Here is a 21,521-nt window from a genome sequence, read left to right on the forward strand (position 1 = left end):
TCTTTAAAAAAAAAAAAACCCAAAAAAACGGAGTTTTGCTCTTGTTGCCTAGGCTGGAGTGCAGTGGCGGGATCTCGGCTCACTGCAACCCTGGCCTCCCAGGTTCAAGCAATTTTCCTGCCTCAGCCTCCCAAGTAGCTGGAATTACAGGTGTCCGCCACCACTCCCAGTTAATTTTTGTATTTTTAGTAGAGACTAGGTTTCACCATGTGGGCCAGGCTAGTCTCGAACCCCTGACCTCAGGTGATCTGCCTGCCTCAGCCTCCCAAAGTGCTGGGATTATAGGCGTGAGTCACCACACCTGGCCCATAAACATCTTTGGATTGGAGCATTAGTAAGACTGCCATGACTGAGAAAGGATGATATATAATGTCACCCCATAAAAATAAACTTAATCTCCAAAATGCCTCCTCTTCTCTTTTTTCTATTTTATCTCATTTCCCCCCTCCTACTGCAATTTGGTTCCACCTGTCCCGGTACAGTCTCAGACAGAAAATACTAAGAACTTAGAACACTTAAAGACAAAAAAAAAAAAAAAAAAAAAAAGGTAAGATGAAGTAAAAAAATAGCATTCCTAATGTTCAAAAGCAAATGTAAAAGAGTATGAGGTGGACATCAGTACATCAAATTTATACTGATTAAGGTAGGAAGGGAACCAATTTATTTCCTAAACTCAAAACTATAAAGAAGCCAAATCCACACACCTCCATAATTTAATTGCTTTTGATATGTTCAGAGTAGACATAGTTAGCAGTCTGGTAGGTTTGTTCCACCTTTGTCACCCAGAGTACTTTGAATAAGCCGGTAGAGCTGGCTTTTAATGTAGAAATGCCAAGATAATGCCCAAGTAATAAAAACAGGATCTGTACTTGTCAAACCCCTTGACAATAAAATGCCATGCTTGCTCCCTTTTCCATACCTTCTAAAAAGATCAGTTTAATTCTGGAACAGAAAAGGTTCCTATTAAAAGGACAGGGAAGACAAGTTGCACAGCTTTTTAATCTTTGCTCTACTCAGAGTCTCTTAAGTTTATTTGACCCTTCCCTACTCCCTTACAGAGAGCTATAAACATCCCTCAGAACTAATATTTCCAGGAAGGCACTCTGTAATGTTCCCCTTGACTGACAAGGGCTAGAATCAATTCAAATGAATATTACATCCTCCCAAAGTCTGAAAGCTCTAATTATTCAAAGAAGCTTTGGAGGCTGTTAGGAGGGAGATCTTTAGAGGAAGTCTGGCAGAAAGCACACTGACCCAGCACATGCGCTGTTGTTTGCTTCCCTCTGATCGCATTTAATTAGCACAGACAACTTAAGGGTCTCTCATACTGGCCCCATAACATCCAACTTCAGTTCCTGAGAGACAAGCGCTTGGTGCTCTCTCTGAGATGCCTTTAGAAGATATGAGGCTATGATGAGGGCATAATAGGTTTCTGTACCTGTTCCTTCACTCTATGCCCAGAAAAGTGTCCTGCGAAGCCTGTGTCTAAGAATTACTTTGGAAGTGGTTGCTGAGCACATCACAGCCAGGACTCGAATTCTTCTAAAGAAGCTTTGGTTTTTGTTTGCTTTGTATGTTCAGCAAAGCACTGTAACCATCAAAAGATTTAAGGGTTGTCCAGTGCATGTGATGAGGTCAATTTCCATACTCCTTATTTCCTTTACAACAAGCAGTAACAGAAAGCATATCTCGGATGTGTGTCTTCCTTTTTCTTAGAGGAGATAATTTCTTAAGATTTTCTCTTTTTCTTATTTCTTTAAGGCTCTGAGCCCTTGAAATGAACTTCTGAGGTGAAAACACTAAAGGAAAGGACAGGCTAAATTCAATAAGACCTTCCACCATGGGATCACCCATGTAAGGTGCCTGTTTGCTCTGCAAGCAGCCGGTCATCTCCAGTAAGTTTTAAGCCCAACTTCATGAATTTTATATTCACTCATGACCCCGCTGCCATTTAAATGAACAGTCATGTATTCCAAAGGCCACTGACTACAGAAATGGCTTTCACTTTCTCTTTTGTTTCCTTCAAATCAGAAACAGAATTCAAGTCCACCCTGAACTCTTAAAAACAAAAGTGAATAGTAAGAAGAGAAGTAAAGAGAAACAGAAGCACTATAAGAGGAAAGGCCTTTACTATGCCTTGTGCTCCAAGAACCAACTTGGAGCTGCAGAAACGTGATGCTCAGGAGGGGAACCAACTATAGTCAGGGAAGAGGTTCTATGTTAGCAAAGAGCCCCAAATCCTCAAGAAAGGAGACTGCTGATATTTACAGGGACTCGCTGACTCTATAACCTAGCAAAGCCCTCCACCTGGAAAATGTGTAGCTGTTGCTTATTCCTGGCAATACTAACGGCTTGCTAGCCATTAGTATTAATATGCTTTCTCTCTCTGGGTACCTGAGGAGGCTCACCTAATCACAAGCAAACTTTGCATTATTTATGAAACCAAGCTGAATTTCATTAAAAGGATTCTTAACAACCAGGTCAGAAAAAATATCTAAAAAAAAAAAAAAAAACAGATGTAAATATTTTCTTAAAACACGCACTCTACAGCAGACCTATGCAAGGACAAAATTTATTTTCTGTGTTTACTTTTTAAATAAATTTGCGTTTGAATTAACTTGGGCCTAATTCAATTCTGATCTCTCCAGGAAGGGAATTTTCTACTGGAAAGATGAATAATTTAAGAGATGTCTATGTTGCTACATCAATTGTCAGAATAAATTAAGTCCATCTTGACTTTAACTTCTACAGGTATGTTTTACAAATGTCCTGATAGTGGTTATTCCCTTCCCCATCCCACAAAACCTCAAGAAAAGATTTGCTGAAGTGCAACAGTGGTGATTTTTCAGGGCTATTTTTTCAGGCCTGATTTTGTAAGAGCACTCACTGGATTTTCTTTCTCACAGTATTCTTCAACATTGAATTGTTTATGAAAATTCTTTTGCTATTTATTATTATTTTTATTTAATTTTTAAAATTTATTATAGTGAAAATGAGTTATATTGTCCAATTGTTCTGGGGTACAAAGAAGCTTATTATTTCCTCACTAAAAAAGAAATGTATGGGGCCGGGCGAGGTGGCTCATGCCTGTAATCCCAGCACTTTGAGAGGTCCAGGCTGGCAGATCGCTTGAACTCAGGAGTTTGAGACCAGCCTGGGCAACAAGGCGAAACCCTGTCTCTACAAAAATAAAAAATAAAAATAAAAATAAAAATAAAATACACGTACATATAGGGATGTAGTTCTATGAGTTGAAGAAAAATTTGTGTTCAAGTATTGGGTAGTTTAGTTTCTGGATAAACAATATCCATTTAAGCATTTTAGGGGTTCTTAATTTTTATCTAGTGACATTTCCTTAAGTAGAATTAATAGAGTAGGCAGTCAAGGACTCTCATCTTGTCTCTGAAGAATGAATGTCAACATGTTAATAGGAGAAAGTCCCTGGGAAGGAACACTTGTCTAAGCAAAAAATAGAAGGCAGGAACAAGAGAAAATGAGTTCCAGAGGACCTAGGATGTGTAAATGGTACTTTACATTTTTAAAGTGCTGTCTCAGGCATTGTCTCATTTACCCTTCAAAACTGCTTAAGTAGAATTACTGTACTATTTATTTTACAGTTGAGGAAAGGGAAACTCAGAGAAATTAAGTAAATAATAGGTTATAAAAAAATACATCTCAGCCACTTGAGCCTAGGAGTTTGAGGCTGCAGGGCGCGATGGTGACATCACTGCACTCCAGCCTGGGAGACAGTGAAACTCCATTTTTTAAAGGAAAAGAAAAGACATCTCAGAAGCACTTGTGTTCTTAAATGTCAAGAAGGCAGTTGGCTCCTGTAAATCTGTTTTCAAACTTCATTTGTCATTCAACATTCAGCAAATAAATTAGAGCTTCATTTGAAATAATTCTTTTCATCTTCTTGTTTCTTTGGCTAAATCACTCAGCTATGCTCTTATAGGAACTAGTTTTCAGTGGCAGAAGTGAAATAGACTCAATACCCAGAAAGTTTGGCTACTCAGAATCTTCACTGCAAAAATTTGTCTTCTGTCATACAAAATAATCATGGTGTCTCTGAAAAGCACAGTATTGTGGAAAGCTATTTGGGATTAACCACACTCAGTAAGTGTGTAAGATTTACATACATGCTTTCTGATTTACCCTTCTTAAGCTTTAACCTCACCTAAAGATCCATAGACATAAGCTGTATGTGAATAAAATCAAGTTGTGAATTTTATGTCAGTTATTTACTTTAAATTTTGTACAATCTATTCCAAAGTTAAGAATGCTGTTTACTTTTCATTATCTGAGTGCCTTATATGGCATTTCATTGTTCAAATAATATTGAATGATGTGCTCTAGCTTGCAATTTCCTTTCAGAGTATACACACCCTGATTTATTTTCAGTGTGTGTATACTTGTCCGATTTTCATACCACACATTAATTTATTTGAGGTTAACTATGCTAAGGTCAGATGTTTATTTTCTATTTCCTGTTGAGAAAATAAGAGTCCAAAAGAAAAACATGACTGAGAAAAACATTCCACCATAAAACCTGAATTCCACTGGACTGAAAAATATACAAAATAAACTTCATTTCAAGAGTTGACAGCATTATTTCCAACCATATTAGTCTGTGGCATATTTTAAGTGCATGGTTCCTTTATGTTGCAAAATTTAAGTCATCATGTTACTAAATTGCACTTGAGTAAAACTGATCATTTGATTAGTCTGCTTGTTTAATTGTTTGAAATTGCCATTAACACCTAGCAAATAAGTTTTACCACTTTCATTCTGCACTGTGCTCCTTCTGATCCATTACAGATAGCCTTGGGGGAAAGCCTCAACTGCAATTCAGGGAAATGTGACGCACTCTTCAAGAGGGGCCAGCTAAATCATCTGACCTTGCACAATGGATGACCTCCAATAGTGATGTAGAAGGGCTCCTCCCAGTCAGTTTTCCAAGACTATGCAGAGTAAAGCCATGGCTCTCGAGTGCCCTTAGGAAATGAATCATTTTAAATGGCTGAACCTGATTCCTGAGAATTTACTGCTAGAGGTTGGGAAGTTTACTGAATTAAGTATTTCTCTATTCCTTTAAATAGAAATGGTGAACATAATTAACCTTTCTCAGAGGCTTGGGGTGAACTTTGGTTTTTGTGGCAGGATAGATAGGAAACTGCTTTGGTGGAGTGGAAAAATAACTGGATTTGGAGTCAGAAGCCATGAGAGGCATTCCAGCTATGTGCTTTTGAATTTATGTCTGTGCTTTAGTTGCTTTCTCTAAAAAAGTAAGCTTAATAACATATTGACCTTCTCTGTGAATAAATGGGCTTCTATGTGAACAAATGAGATGGTGGATATAAAAATATCCATCATCACACCTGTTACACTACATACATTTCATATTTTGGGGTTAGCTGCAGGACCTCTGGGTGGTTTGACTGGCTCCCTCTGTAGCCATGATGAACCCATGCCAGGTTGAAGCAGCCAGTTCTCCTTCCTCACATGGATTCTTCATCCTCGGAAAAATCACTCTCTTCACTGTTGCTGATAGCTTTCAACTTGCTCCCATCAGTCAAAATTACATCCATTAATTTCTTCATCGCTAACCTAGTGAATACTCAAGTCATTCTGTGTCCATCTGTTTCTCCTATACCGAGAATTCTCAGATGTGAAGGGCAAGTAACCCTCTCCATTTTAAGAATGTGGGAATGTTCTTTGTCAAGCACTCCCTCCAAAGCCTGTCAATCCTTCATCATCTGAAGCAAATGATCCCCATAGGCACCAGAGCAATTTTCTCCAAGTTTTTCCAATATGCTCAAGACCAAATGGAATTCCAGACACGTGTAATTGAAAAAGCTATATCCAAGGTTATAAGGACATTCAAAATCCTGTGTGGCTCCTGTGTGACAGATCAATGTGCACCTGGGATCCTCGTTCCACTAACACTTTCAAGCATGAGTGCACTCTGGTTGATGGACTATCTCAGAGAAGATACAATGGTATTTGTAGGAAAAGTATGTTCGTATTCCTAATTAATAACTGCCAAGTAAGGAGATCAAGAGGAGTGGGGAGGAGAGTGGGCACATTTTCAATATCCACCACAGGAACTGGGTATTACTCCTGATATATAAGGGGCAGGAGCTAGGACTGTGAAACATCTTGCAATGCATAGGACAGTTCTGCATAAAGAAAAGTTGTTCTGCAAAATATCAAGAGCTCTGTCATTGAGAAACACTGTTTGTCCTTATGGAGTTGTTCTCTGACTCTAAGAGAACTGTGATAGAGATTTTATGCATTATGTTTGTCCAGCCTTTCTTTTCACAAGCACATATTAAGCACGTACAATGTGCCAGGTTGTTTGCTAAGGGCACAGAGCAGTAAAGAGAAAGCTGTCCTTGCCCTCAAGAGTGCCCTGTGGCAGAAGAGACAGGAAAACCAATGGACTCTAATGCTCTGTAAGGAGAGCAGACAGAGCAGTAAAGCTGAGCAGGAGCTGACAGCAGCATACAGGAGGAGGGCAAATGAGAGGTGCCTGAGACATTCACCAGGGTTTTTCCAGGAGACATGATGATTTACTGGGAGGGGCAGCAATAAAGGGGACTGGGAGCGCAAGGGAGGGGTAAGAGCAGGAAGAGGAAAGAAAGGGTTCCAAGGAGAGAAAGCAAAACCAAACAGAACTTGAGAAACTGAAAGGATTTTATTCTGGCTGAAGCAGAGAATGGAAAGGAAGAAAATAAAGGACAAGGAGCAGGTTTTGGGTAGAAGATGACCAGTTGAGTTTGAGGTGCAGAGGGCAATTCGTAAAAATGTCCAACTGGGTAAAGTCACAGATTTGAGGGTCAACTAGCATATACAAGATGCTAACTGAAGCCTTTGGGACTGAAGAAACCCCTTAGAAAGCAAAGATTGAGAAGAGAACAAGGTGTAGGGAAGGAGTAAAGATTCCTGAGAACTCTTCCATTAAGGGTTGGTGGAGGCAGCACAGTCTAAAGAAAGAGCGGAAAAAAGCAAGACAGCATGGTGTCACAGATGCTAAAAGAGAATTACTTTAAGGAGGAGGGAGTGGTCATCAAAGTCAAATGCTACTGAGAGTTAGGTAATCTGATGCCCAAGCATGGTCCATTGGATTTATCTGCATAGAGGCAGCTGGTGACCTTGGGGAGAGCAGTTTCAAGGGTGGGGAGGGAGCTGATGCCAGAATGCAGTTGAGTGAGTAATGAGAGAAAATGAGGAAGACATTGCAACTTTCTGGGAAATTTTGACACTTGAAAGGCAGGAAGGAGATAAGGAAGCACACAGATGAATGGCAGGAGGAGGGAAACAAGAGATGCAGAGCCACTGGTTTGTTTGTTTGATGGTAGGAGCAACTCGAGAATACTTAAATATTAATGGAAAAGTGCCAGGTGAAGGGAAGGAAGCAAAGGATTTAAACAGAGGATTATAAATAAGCTCTGAGAAATTGGAAATCATGGAACCTCGAGCAGAAAAGAACAGATCAGCCTTAGGGGTGAAAAACCAGCAGGGCAGTAAAAGAGGAAAATCTGAATTAGGGTTCTCCACAGAAACAGAAGCAACAGGATGTGTATATTTAGGGAGACACTTTTCTTAAGGAACTGGCTCTCATGATTGTGGAGGCTGGCAAGTCCAAAATCTGCAGAGTAGGCTGGCAGGCTGGGGGCCCAGGGAAGAACTGCAGTTAGAATCCAGAAGGCAGTCTGTGGGCAGGATTTCCTCTCCTTCCAGGGAAGTCTGTCTTTTTCTGTTAAGTCCTTCAACAGGATGGATGAGGCCCACCCACATTCTGGAGGATAATCTGCTTTACTCAAAGTCTACTTATTTAAATGTTAATCTCATCCAAGAAGTACCTTTGGAGGAACATCTAGAATAATGTTTTACTAAATATCTGGGTATCATGGCCCATCCAAGCTGACATGAAATTATCCATCACAAGTCTACCCCTTGCCAATCTAGCACCCAGGAAGAGGAAAAGATAGAAGTAATTTAGGATCTTCTGCTATTGATGGCATTCAGGTTTTACGTTATACCTCAGTTACCTTTTAAAACATTCTAGGTAATTCACATACTTTAAAAACACAGTATAAGTCTGGGTGGAGTGGCTCACGCCTGTGACCCCAGCACTTTGGGAGGTCGAGATAGGTGGATCACATGAAGTCAGGAGTTCAAGACCAGCCTGGCCAACATGGTGAAACCCTGTCTTTACTAAAAATTCAAAAATTAGCCAGGTACGGTGGCAGGTGCCTGTAATTCCAGTTACTTGGGAGGCTGAGGCAGGAGAATCGCTTGTACCCAGGAGGCAGAGGCTGCAGTGAGCTGAGATTGCACCACTGCACTCCAGCCTGGGCAACAGGAGCGAGACTCCGTCTCAAAAAACAAACACAAAAAACCACAGTATAAAGAAGTTTATATGTAGCATTGTTCCATTCAACAAATATTTACTCAGTGCCGTGTTCCTGGCACTCTCCTCCATGCTGGAGATAAGGACAAAGATTTCTGCTTTCATGCAGTTTACTGGGTAGAGGAGGGACACAGACAATTAACAAAATGATAGATGAGTAGAGCGGAGGGTGATAAATGGAGAAAAATGAAACTAAGAGGGGGAACAGGGGATGCTGGTGGTATTTGCGGTCTTCAGTGGGGTGGCCCGGGGAGGCCTGATGGCGAAGCCGATGACACATATGAGGAGTGCTGAAGGGTGTGAGGGAGGCGGCCATTGAGGTAAGTGGGAAAGGGTTCTGGGAGAAGACAGCAGAACGCAGAACCCCTGAAACAGGAAGGTGACGTGGCTGGCATGCATGTGCCTGCAGCCCAGTGTGGCTGCAGCCGAGTAAGCAAGAAGAGGAGCAGGAGATGGGTCATGGAAGTAAGGCGGCAGGTGGTGCAGGGCGAGCATGGAGGCTGCTGCAGGGCCTCCCACTTTCCCTGTGAGTGAGGTGGGGTAACTGGAGCCTCCTGAGCTCCAGATTGCTGTGAGTGGGGCTCCAGCGGGGCTGGTCTTGAACTCCTGACCTCATGTAATCCACCCATCTCGACCTCCCAAAGTGCTGGGAAGATCCCTGAGGCTGCTCTACTGAGAACAGACTGAAGGGTAACAGGGCAAAGGTGAAAACCACAACACCAATTAGGAGCATATTGCTGCAGTCCAGGTGACAGGTGGTGGGCCAGTGGAGGTGGAAGGAGGTGGTTGGATTCTGTGTATTAGTCACATTTACTGAGGGTGTCATTGCTCTCATTACTTAAGGATATTGCTTAAGTCTTTTATATGAATTATCTGGTAATCCCCCAACCCTATGAGGTAGGCAGCATCGCTATTCTCATTTTTAACAGAAAATCTCAACCCTATTTTGCTAAACCTGCCATATTTACTTATACAAGAAATCACAGCTGGTGTAAAGTTCCCCATCGAGGCTGAAGTGCATATTCTCCTGGCTGCTAGGAGTGTTGGCTGCTGGCAGCTCAGAGTCCAGCTCCTCTCTGGGCATTGCTTTCAGCCTTGGGGAGTTGCCTTCCCGTCCCGGATACAGCGATTGGTTGAAATGGGGGCTTAAAGGTAAATCTCTTGCCTCCATTCATGACATCTCTAAGGGGATATCCCAGTTCTAGAGCTCCCCATGGGATCAGCCGAGGCCTCTGTTGGAACTGCGTTCTACTCAACATCTTCTCTCTCCTGCTCCCCTGATGTTCCCGAGGGTGCTCCTTAACAAACTTCCTGCTTGCAAATCTTTGCCTTGGATTCTGTTTTCTGGGGACCCATATATAAGAGAGTTTTTAAGATGAAAAAGTGATCTAAGATAGCCAGAGAAAGTGAAACTTCTCTGAAAATAAATTATGGAGATTTCATTTTGAAATTCAGTTCATAAGTATGGCCACAATGTGACTTAAATTCTGTTGTTCTTTTTTTCTAAACGAAATAATGTTTAATTTCCTGAGCTTATGAATAAAACTGCCAGATTTAATTAACACAGCATATATATAGTGAGAATGTAATTTCGTCAACAAGAAGCAACAAACATAATTTTGTGTCTACTTGTGATATTAGAAAGCATATTTGAGCTTTTATACCTGAAAATACCACATCAGCTGAAGAACATATCTCCACTTGTTAAACCTGGCTAACAAATGGTAATTGAAATTTTAATTCCTTCCAGAAATACACGGCAGCTGGTATCCAAGTCCACCTGTGGTCATGAGAGAGTTATCTTAAATGTTCACCTAAAATAGGCTGTGTGAAGGACTTTTTAAAATACTCATTGACTCCTGATTTTTTAAACATGTTCAGACTTCACCCCAAGCTATGCCTTAGGGTCTGCTTTATTTTTTTCTGTTTGAACATGACAGAAATAGTTTTATAAACCGCATTATTAAAAGGAATTATAATAAAGTAGTCTTACTGATATACTCAAGGTATCAGCAAACATTGGTTAATTCGACATGGGTAGATTTCTTTAGACTCTAATGATATGGTGTCTCTTCAGTACTCAATCCTTTATTACTTTATTTTTCTACATACACGTATTGCAGTCTAATGCAATGTCCTTATAAAGTTCCTGTGATCCATACGGGAGGGAATACAAAGAATTATATCAATAGGCACTATTATCATAACAAGTCTCTATGTTATGCATTAAACATTCTCATCAGAAAGATTTTAGCTCTATCCCTTCCCATGTGTTAGGCAACTAAATAGTGAGTGAAGATTTCTTTTGTATAGGAGCATTAAAAGCACAATACAAAATTTAGTTACACCAGGAGAAAAGAGCCTGGTCTTGCAAACTGATAAAATTTAAGTGTGAAAAGGAATTATTTCTATGGAAAATAAGTAAATGCTTTGAAAATGCTCAAAAAGGAAAGATGTTCAAAAAATCACTGTTGAATTAGATGTGAAATAATTGTGAAAGACTGGAAGAGAAAAATTAGAAAAATCTCAGTCTACTCAAATTATGTTGCAAATCTCTTTAAATTTTTCTTCCAATTTTAAATATCAAAACTGAGACTCATAGCAATGAATTAGGAGGTGGCTTTTGCAGATTCTAATTAGAAGATTCTTACTCAAAGAGAAGGATTTGATTTGATATCAGAAGATTGGTGAATGGATGTACATTTGAAATTTCAGTGTTAAATAAAATACTCAAGAGTTTGCTTAATTCGTTTTATGATTCTCCATTTTTAACCGACTTTTTAAGCTATTTGACAAAGCACACACGTGGCCAAGTACACATCAATATCTTGCCTTTATTCAAGGAGAATCACTATTTCTCTTTCGGGGCTTATTAGCTGAGGCATTTCTTGGGAGTTTAGTGTAGGAAGGGGTGACTTGTTGCTTGGTCTCTGGACTTTCTACTCCCATCACACAAGGTAGAAGGTTAGAAACCTTCTCCAGGGTAACTGAATGGTAGAGACCTCTGGAGGCCTATGGCAGGTCTGCCAGTGGTTTTCTGAATCTCCAACATAGATAATCCCAGGCTTTATATTACTGCAGGAGTTATAAATGTGAGAACTGCCCCCACAGCAAAGCAAAGCTAACACTTGGTGTTTGTTGAGGATTTCAGAAAAGGGTTTTGACATTTTTCTTTGATGATTTGAATCTTAAACTGAATACATGACCTTAGATGCAATATTTTCCAAGGGAGATTTCCCTTATACTACAGAAATATTATAAATGAGGTAAAGAGGAAGGAGAAGTCAGTGGTACTTCTGCATTATTCAAAAAATAAAAAAAATTAAAAGAAGCAGAATATTCATGTCATACATAATTACTAACTTATTATAGTGCTATTTTCAGCATTGTAAGCCAGCCAAAAAGAGACTGGTATAGGTACAACCCTTATGATTAATTTCACCATTGCCTTTGAGATCTATTCAGTCATTACAACACTAATGGATAATTGCTGGAATTGATTTCAGATAATAGCGCCTTTAACCTTGCATTTCCCTAATCACCTCTTTCTTGCTGTGTGCAAATATGAAAAACATCAGATACTATAAAGTTGAAGTAGAGGTGGAGCAGCTGGGAGGGAGAGGAATCCCTGTCTCAGCAACTTCCACAAAGAAATCGCAACATCAAAATAAGGGCAATCTTCCAGTCACCAAGGATAAATAATCATCAAAATGATGAATAGCTCTGGTATTTTCCTTTTCCCTCTAACACAAAGAGTGACAATCTATTTCTTAAAAACAACAACAACAACAAAAATACCCACATCCGTTGAAAATTCACCACAGAGGTATCCACACAAAAATGATATTTTTAACCAGAAGTATTTTGAATCCAGTTTGAGAGCATAAACTGTTTCACTAATTACTATATGTAATATATTTATAGCTTTAATCATTTTTCCCCATGTCTCAAGGGACATATTTCTTCCAGAAGCACAGTTGTTGAAGCAAACATTTATTTATATTGTTTCACAGCAAAGAAACGGAAGTAGCCAACCAGCTACTATAATTCTACAAAATCAACTGCCAGAGAATTTTGTTTAATTTATACTTTTGCTCCAAGCTGTGCCTGAGGGTCTGCCTTATTTTTCTTTTTGAACTTGAAAGAAAATAGTCTGTTATAACAAAACCAATTAAAAAGATACTGATACACTTCCTATCAACCATGTAAGTTTCAGGCAAACTTACTGCCCTTTTCCTCCCTTCAAGAATGCCATCTAAAATTGATAAATATTAATTATTAAAGCCAAAATATACTTTTATGTACCCTTGAAGGAATATGCCTTTTAAAAAATGACATTTCCTCATTGCAAAAGGAATAATCATTGTGGAACACCTGGAACACACAAGAAATTATAAAGGAAAAAATTAATCTATAATCTCATCCCCCAGATATAAGCATTATGAACATTTTGGAAACTGTCTTCCGATGAAAGAATAGAATTATTGATTAAATCTTAAAAATGACCTCCTATTCTGCAATAAAAAACTTCTTCAACTAAAAGCTTTGATACAGTTATTCCTCTGGAACTTATATTTCTTGTAATATTTGGGAAAATAATTGATAGCAAACTTGATATGTATGGTTTAAAACTTCTGCCATATTAGGTTGGGTTTGGAGACTCACACCTGTAATCTCAGCACCTTAGGAGGTTGAGGTGGGTGGATCACTTGAGGTCGGGAGTTCGAGGCCAGCCTGGTCAACATGGTGAAACCTGGTCTCTAATAAAAATACAAAAATTAGCTGACCTTGATGGTGCATGTCGGTAATCCCAGCTACTTGGGATGCTGAGGCAGGAAAATCACTTGAACCTGGGAGGTGGAGGTTTCGGTGAGCCAAGATCGTGCCACTGCACTCCCGCCTAAGTGACAGAGCAAGACTCTGTCTAAAAAAAAAAAAAACACACACACACACACAAACAAAACCAACTTCTGCCATATTTGTCATGTTAAATATTAAGTAACAGGTCCTAAAGTCTAAAAGATTTTGATTGATAAGCAATATGCTTGTGTAAATGTAACAATGACACTGTCAAAATAAGCCTTGAGACAATCCAAGTAGACACTTCAGTGAAATGCATGATTTGGTTGGTAGATGTACTTTAAGCATATCCCAAAGTGAAACCGTCAGAAAATTCAACCAAATGTAGGCAGTCAATCTGTAGAGGCATGAAAACATCTTCAAAGGCTTCTGTGAGCATCATAATATTTAATAAAAGAGAGGATTAACCTTGCTTTATTTTGCCTATAATTGGAGCTTGCCAGGCAACTATAACTGGCTGGTTGGGTATTTCCGACTGGCTAGTTGGGTACTTCCGCTTCTGATACTAGCAGATTGCTGCTAGTAAGGCAGAACTTAAATTTTTAGTTTCTTCTGAAGCCATATCTAAGGATATGTTTAGTATTTTTTCTTCCATTGGAGGACTAAAAGGAGAATGTTAATACACACACACACACACACACAAAACTAACATATCCCCAATACGGTAATCAACTGTCTTATCATTTCCTTTCTGTTTAATACAACTTTCAGGGCATTTAATTTCTATACTCAAATGTCTTCATGGAAATACTTTCAGGCATGGGTTGTCTAGGGCTTTCTATATGCATACCATTCAAATTCATTGCAATAAATACCATAAAAACTTACCAGTATGTTTTTGACAACCAACTCTTGTTAGCATATATATATTCAACTGTCAGTTCATTGTGTAATGTATAGCAATGAAAAGTTTTACAAGAAAACACCAAGACTTAGATGCAAGGTAGAGTTATTGCATTAATAGCAGACTTGAACACTGAGCCAAAAGACTCAGAGTCCAAGAGCTACCCCACCTCCAAGGATCAGTTTACTGTCAAGAGAAACAAACTCCCCCTCCATATACTGGGAGGGCCAAGTGAAATAAACAACGGTCTTTAAAGCACGAAGGCCAACACCCTGCCTGTATGGTGCTTACTTGAGAGCTGTTCTGTAGTGGTAGATCGCTTCCTTGTTCCGACCTTGGTCCTTCAGGAAATTGGCATAGTTGTAGTGAACCTTGGCATTGTGGGGCAGAGTTTGAACTCCAGACCTAAAATGAATAAATTTTTTAAAAAGCAACAAAGAATATCATTGTCAGATTCCTTTATGTTTTACTCAGTTTCACGAACCTGCATTTGAAATGTCCATTGTATTCTAAAACAAGGCATTGTCGCCTAAAACGAGGCTTCCAAAATTTATGAATTATATAATTACTAAATGTTGTTTTCTATAGAAAACAATGGAGGCAGTATTGTGTTACATATAGCTGAACAAGCATGCTAACTGTGTGTGAACAAAACGCCCTTAGCCTATAAACATAGGGCCTTTGTTGTGCCAGAGACACAGCTGGAGCCTGGGTAAGGCTCTGTCGCTCTTCCTGAGGCTTTTCTTGGGGAGTATAAGAGGGTCCAATGGTATACCTGAGAGCACATTGTACAACATGGGACACACACAGCTTTGCAATTAACAGACCAATCTCGCTTTCTTAATTTGTGGTGCAGGGGCAGATGCACCCACACTGGGGCTGCTGCACAGACAGGCCCTGCCAAGGCTGATTACAAATGCTTTTCCTTCTAGGGAGAATTGCAGCATTGGGCCAGCCCTTTCTTCCTTTTGCATCTGTCTCTGGAGCAGGTTTCTTTTTCATGGAGAGTTGATGAAATACCCTAAGTGATCTCTGAGTGCACAATAAAGAACCAGAGGAAAACAAAGATTTAATGATTTTCATAAAATGAGAGTAGCTCATAACAACAACCTGCTCCACAAAACATGAGATGTAACATGCAGTGTCCTCTATTCTCTGTCTTCTTTCTCTTTATTCTTTCCCATCATTCTTGTTTCCTTCAATGTGGAAACCCATGCAACTGGTTAGTGTGAGACTCTCTCTAGCTCCCCTCCCATCTACAAGGTCATCGCTTCCTCCTTGGTATGGCACAGTTCTCAGGGGTGCCGTATTGAAAGGAAAACACATTCCAGATCTGGGAGTGTGCATGGGGACTCAGAAAGGTCCTTAGTGACTCAACAATGGAGGGTGATAAAGTCAGGCTTATTCGAGATAATTATGACATGCCAGGCCCTCATATAATCTACATGAACGAAAGTGGTGGAAAAAAGGCAAAAGTTAATGTAGGCCCAAGCAGAATCATTAAAAAGGGTAAATTCCAGAAGTGAGATGGTTTGATGAAATCAGTTTGCAAGCATTTCTCTAAGCTGAAGTAAATGGTACAGTTGTGTATCATCCACATAGAGTCTCTTCAGTACCACACACTGTGCCAGGTGCCGGAGATACAATATGGTTAGAGTCCCAGCCCTTAGGGAGCTTATGAGGGTGAAGAAGTAGGAGGAGGGGACTACAAAATGACATGTAACAATAGGTGAGCAGGGTATCAAGGAAGCACAGCATGCTTATCCCCGAATGGGATCAGATGAGGCTTCCAGAAGGCAGTGAAGGTGAAGCTGAGACTTTAAGGATAAGAAGAAATGAAATTAGCCTCTGGAGGAAAAGGCAGCAGGATGTCCTACGCGGAGGCCCCCAAGAAAACAGAGCCTGGGGCTTCTGGGGGACTGGAAGAAATTCAGAGTGGCTGGATCATGCTAAGTCCTAGAGTGGAGAGAATCTAATAGGCCCTGTGAGTCGCACTGGAGACTTCCTGGGGAGTTATCTGAAGAGCAGCAGAGAATCAGTGCAGAGTCTCCAACAGAGAAGTGAGGGACAGGGTAGCAAATGAGAAGAACTTAGCAGTCTTCTGGCTGCAGTGCATGGAGACCTCCTCCGGGGCTGCCGAGGAACCTCAGAGAGGAGAGGAGAGGGAAAGGGAGGAAAGGGAAAGGCAGGGGATAGGAGTGGAGCAGAGAGAAGATGAGAGAAAGAGAATAGTCAGAATTTCAGCAGGGGCCATAGGGAGGAACAGAAGGAATCAGGAGATATCCAGGAAGCAGAGGTGGCAGGTGGCAGGACAAGGTGATGGTTGATTCTCTGGAGAATAGCCCTGCATGTTCATGTCGATTCAGTTTTTTCCTTCCTCCAATCATTAATTCACTTATAGATTTCCTTCTTCTTCTTCTTCTTTTTTTTTTTTTTTAATTGAGATTGTCCACCAAAATAAATCATTACAAAAAGGATCACTATAGACTGGCCTCCCTACCAATAAGTTTTGTTGGAAATTAACCTTTCCCTATACTAAGCCTGGGCCAGTTTTTTTTTTTTTTTTTTTTTAATGCAGGTGTAATTATTCTACAGATAAGAAAATGAGGCTTTTCTCAAAGACATTAAAAACTTTGTTTAAATGGTCACTGTACTGGTCTGCTCAGGCTGCCATAACAAACACAAAACCCATAGACTGGGTGGCTTAAACAACAGACATTTATTTCTCACAATTCTGGAGGCTAGAAGTTCAAGATCAAAGTTATGGCTGATTCAGTTTCTGATGAGGGTTCTCTTCCTGTCTCACAGATGGTCACACTCTATATATGACCCATATGGCCTTCCTCGGTGTGTGCACACAGAGAAAGCTCTGGTGCCTCTTCCTTGTTGTATACGGGCATCACCCCTCCTGGATTAGGGCCTCACCCTTGTGACCACATTTAACCCTCATCACTTCCTCACAGGCCCTATATCCAGATACAGTGAAACTGGAGGTTATAGCTTCAGTATACAAATTTGCAGGGATGCAAACATTCAGTCCATATCAATCACCAAAGCCCAAGTTCTTAATCATGAGGGAGGGCCAGCAGCAAGAGTAAGGCTGTCCGAATGCCACTGAGCGACTGTGCCTATAGGGTTTACTTTCTGCCTGGTGCTTGTCTACGTTGGGGCCCATCTGCCTGGGGTGATATCAACAATTTGAAGATGATATGAGGAGGGGTGGGAGCAGGAAGGTGTTGTTTTGTCCTTTGTAGCTGCTTCAGAAACAATGTCCACAAGATCACACAGCTGGCAAGTGGCAGGGGTGGGACTCGGACCTGAGGAGTTTGGTTCTAGAGTTTCTGTTCCTTCGCCTGAAGGAAGGTGGTAGGAGGAATGATAAAATATAGACAGATGGGTTTGAAGGCTATTTGGAAAAGAAATTCCTGCAACTTATTTGCATTAAATGAGACAGGAAGACAACTGATGAGAGAGAGGAAGGACTTCGAGATGAGAACCTAGTTTCTGGGCAGTTGTACTTTAACCAGTACATATTTACATTTAATTTTTTAAATGTTTACATATTTACATTTAATTTTTAATTTAAAGGTCAGATTAATGGGAAAATTCCATATAATGTGTTAAAGCCTGTTGGAGAAGTATGTTAGAGCATACTTCCTCGTTTTATATGGGCACCACCCCTACATCAACTTTTGTTGAGCTTTTATTGAAATAACAGCCTCTGAGGACCAAGCAAAGACGGCCCCACTAAAATCCACTGTCCGGGAGCTTGAGGACCTCTCCCGGGGAGGGATCTGATGGGCACCTGTGAAACTAGAGAACGGCCAAAAGAAACAGACCATCTGAAAGCAGCAGACCCCATATTTACAGCTGCTTCAGAGATTTAAAATGCACCACAGTGAACATGGGAGAGCAGATATCTCTTTGAGGTACCTATTTCATTTCCTTTGGGTAAATACCCAGAGGAAGGATTGCTGGGTCACAGGGTAATTCTATTTTTAATTTCTTGAGGACCCTCCCTATTGTTTTACAAATGGCTGCACCAACTTCCATTCCCACCAACAATGTACCAAGGTTCTCTTCTTTCAACATCCATCCCAACACTTGTTATCTCTTGTGTTTTTGATAATAGCCATCGTAACAGGTGTGGGGTAATATGTCATTGTGATTTTGATCTGCGTTTCCCTGATGATTAGTGATGCTGAGAACCCTTTCGTTTACTTGTTGACCATTTGCTTGTCTTCTTTTCAAAGATGTCATTCAGGTCCTTTGCCCAGTTTAATCAGATTAGTTGTGGGGTTTGTTTTGCAATTTAGCTGTATGGGTTGCTTACATATTTTGGATATTAACCCCTTATTGGATATACAGTTTGCAAATATTTCATCCCAATCCACAGGTTGTCTTTTCAGTTTTTTGCTTGTTTCCTTTGCTGTGTGGAAGTTTATTAGTTTGATGGAGTCCCATTTGTGTATTTGTGCTTTAGCTTCCTGAGTTCTTAGTGTTGCATCAAAAAAATCATAGCCGAGGCCAATGTCAAGGAGCTTTCCTCTTATTCACAAGAGCCAAGATATGGAAACAACTTGAGTGTCTATGGACAGAAGAATGGATACAGAATTTGTGGTATATACATACAATGAAATATTATTCAGCCTTAAAAAAGAGATACTGCCATTTGCAACAATATGAGTGAACCTGAGGGACACTATGCTAAGTAAAGACAGATGCAGAAAGAAAAATACTGCATGATCTTACTTATATGTGAAATCTTAATAAGTGAAATTGAACACATAGAAAATGAGAACAGAATAATGGTTAGTAGGTGTGGCAAGGAGAGGAAATGAGAAGATATAGGTGCAAGGGTACAAATTTACAGTTATGTAGATGACTAAGTCTAGAGATCTCATGTACAAAAAGAAGGCTATAGCTAAGAATATGGTACTGTATATTTTAAATCTTTAAAGAGAGTAGATTTTAGGTGCTCTTACTATTAATACAAAAAAGAAAATAACAGGTAACTATAGGAGATAATGGATATGTTAAATTGCTTACCTGCAGTAATCGTTTCACTGGATATGCATATCAAAACATGTTGTACACCATAATTTTATACAATTAAAAAAAGGAAAAAGAAAGAACATGGAATAAAGAGGGTTGCTTCCTTTTACTTTTCCTCTATTTTATTCCCTGTCTGAAAAGAAGGATAAATAATATCATAGATGGTGTTGATGAAATTCTGGCTGCATGGAGAGTATCTAAGAAGTACTTTCAATGTCCAATGTTGGCACCAGCTGAGGTTGATAAGATAGCCTGAAGGTTGTATATTTTAAATGTAGAGTTGCTAAAGGGTTGTTTTTTTTTTTTTTTTTTTTAGCATATCTAGTGAAGGGCAATGTATTAAACTGTCAGGGGAACCAACTCTAGGTTTTGCTGAAAACAGAGATCAGCATCTATCTTGTGCTTTACCCTTTACAAAGAGCTCCTCTGTGTTCACTCACTTAAACCTTGCTGATGGGGTTCCATATCTCTGAACTAGCTTCCTTTGGGGCTAAAATGAGGCAAGAACTACATTTGCCCTGTTGTCTGAACAAAACCTGCTGCAGACAAAGGAAAATACTCATGCTTCTCATGTACTAGAATGAGGACCCTTCCTCTGCTTTTAAGAGGCATCCAGTAGCCAAGAAGGAAACATCCTCCTTATGGCCTAATGAGAACTTGTCACTCCTATGGTACACGGAATCACAATCCTCACACCACACAGAATAGGAGGACCCAAAGGATCCCTGGTGACCATTTCATTTTCTTTGTCTTCCTCTCATTTTACACAACAGAGAGCCAAGCCTTAGAGAAGATCAGTGGTCCAGTCATAAGTGACAGTATTGCATTTCTACGACAACCAAAGGCATTTCCTATATAGATTGTGGATACTTCTTTTCGGAGGTGGGTGCTAAAATACTAACACTATCTTTCATTTATGATATCTTTATGGTTTATAAAATCTCCTTATTTGAATGTTAAAAAGTAACTAAAATGTATGATAGGTAGCTAGAATTTTAATGTAATTTTTCGAATGATAGTATCCAACATAAATTTAGTCATATTGGCATTACATTTAGCCAAGTAAGCATATTAGTAATGGCATTAATAATCAAATTTCTATTAAGGAAAATTCCCGACTTTTTCTATCTAGAACTAAATAGCGCATGGTAGCGGTAAGTTTTGAAGGCACCTGTGATTATAGCAATGAATACAACTGACATATTTATTGAAATTGATCCTTTTCTCTGTGTGATTAGCACAGTAATTCTAACTTATGCCCCACCCCAGGAATAGACAATTGGGCCTGTGGAAACATGGTCCTTGCTGAGATCAGGGCATTGTTTCATAATGGCAAGAGGAAGTAATAATGTTCCTAACAGGCAAGCAGAAGTGGGTGGAGTCACTAAAATCCTAAGAACACACTGCTTTTTCCCATTGTTGGTTTTGACCTTTATGTTCTCTCTGTGATATTTTTCTGCTATGTTTTTCTAGGCTCTCATTTCAAAATGAACAGTTTGTGAAAAAAAGGAAAATAAACAACAAGCCAAAGTCAACACTTTCCCTGGAACTTAACTGGCCAGGTCACTCTTCCCTCCAGGAATAGTCTCCCTGTTTGCTTTTTTGATGCTTCAATTTCATACTTACAATTATTATCATGGAAACATCCAGCTATACCCGTATTTATTCCACAGAGAAATATAATATTCATAAATTATATGACTGAACTCAAAACCCTGTTAATAATTACAAGAGTGATTATAAATAAACATCTCCCTTTCAACTCAGGATTTTAAATTCATGCATTTCACATATCTCCCTCACACCTTTTATTGTGGAAAACTAGATAAATAACAAAAAAGCTACTTTAATCAGGTGTATCTCCAAGGTTTTAGAACATCAGTTTGTTTTGTTGGCATCATTGGACAATAGGTCAGGAGGACCATCCCCAAATTCCTAATTAGAAAACAAACATGAAAAAAATATTCGTAGTATTCAGTCAGAGGTTAGCAAAAAGGAAAGGAAGAAGAATTTGTGACTCTCCTCAATTCTGACCCCTGTCTTGACCTGAGATTTTATAACGCCACACACAGGATGGACAGTACTTATGGAATGCTTACTTTAAATCAGGTGCTGGGCTAAGCACCAGTTTCCACGGATCATTTCCTTTAGTCCTTGCTGTAACTTGTCAAATAAGTAGTATTACTCTGCCTCCCATATTACAGATGAGGAAATTGAAGCTCAGAGAGATGAAGACCTTTTTGTAAGGTTACAGACCCAATAAATCATTGAGCAGATATTTCAGCCAAGGCCAGTAAATGGTCAGAATCAATCGTGAAGTTGATCAACAGTTGATGCTTAACAAAA

General features: G+C 39.6%; 1 protein-coding gene across 5 annotated transcripts in view; it reads right to left on the reverse strand.

Annotated features, from left to right (window-relative positions):
* TMTC1 (transmembrane O-mannosyltransferase targeting cadherins 1) overlaps nt 1–21,521 on the reverse strand; it is a 282,846-nt gene that overhangs the window by 60,606 nt on the left and 200,719 nt on the right. For all 5 annotated transcript variants that reach the window (XM_050748517.1, XM_050748516.1, XM_050748520.1 and 2 more), the window contains one exon: nt 14,412–14,525. In XM_050748517.1, coding sequence (XP_050604474.1) covers nt 14,412–14,525 — 114 coding nt within the window. The remainder of the gene's footprint in view (nt 1–14,411; nt 14,526–21,521) is intronic.

The sequence above is a fragment of the Macaca thibetana genome, chromosome 11, assembly GCF_024542745.1.
Source record: "Macaca thibetana thibetana isolate TM-01 chromosome 11, ASM2454274v1, whole genome shotgun sequence".
NCBI lineage: Eukaryota > Metazoa > Chordata > Mammalia > Primates > Cercopithecidae > Macaca > Macaca thibetana.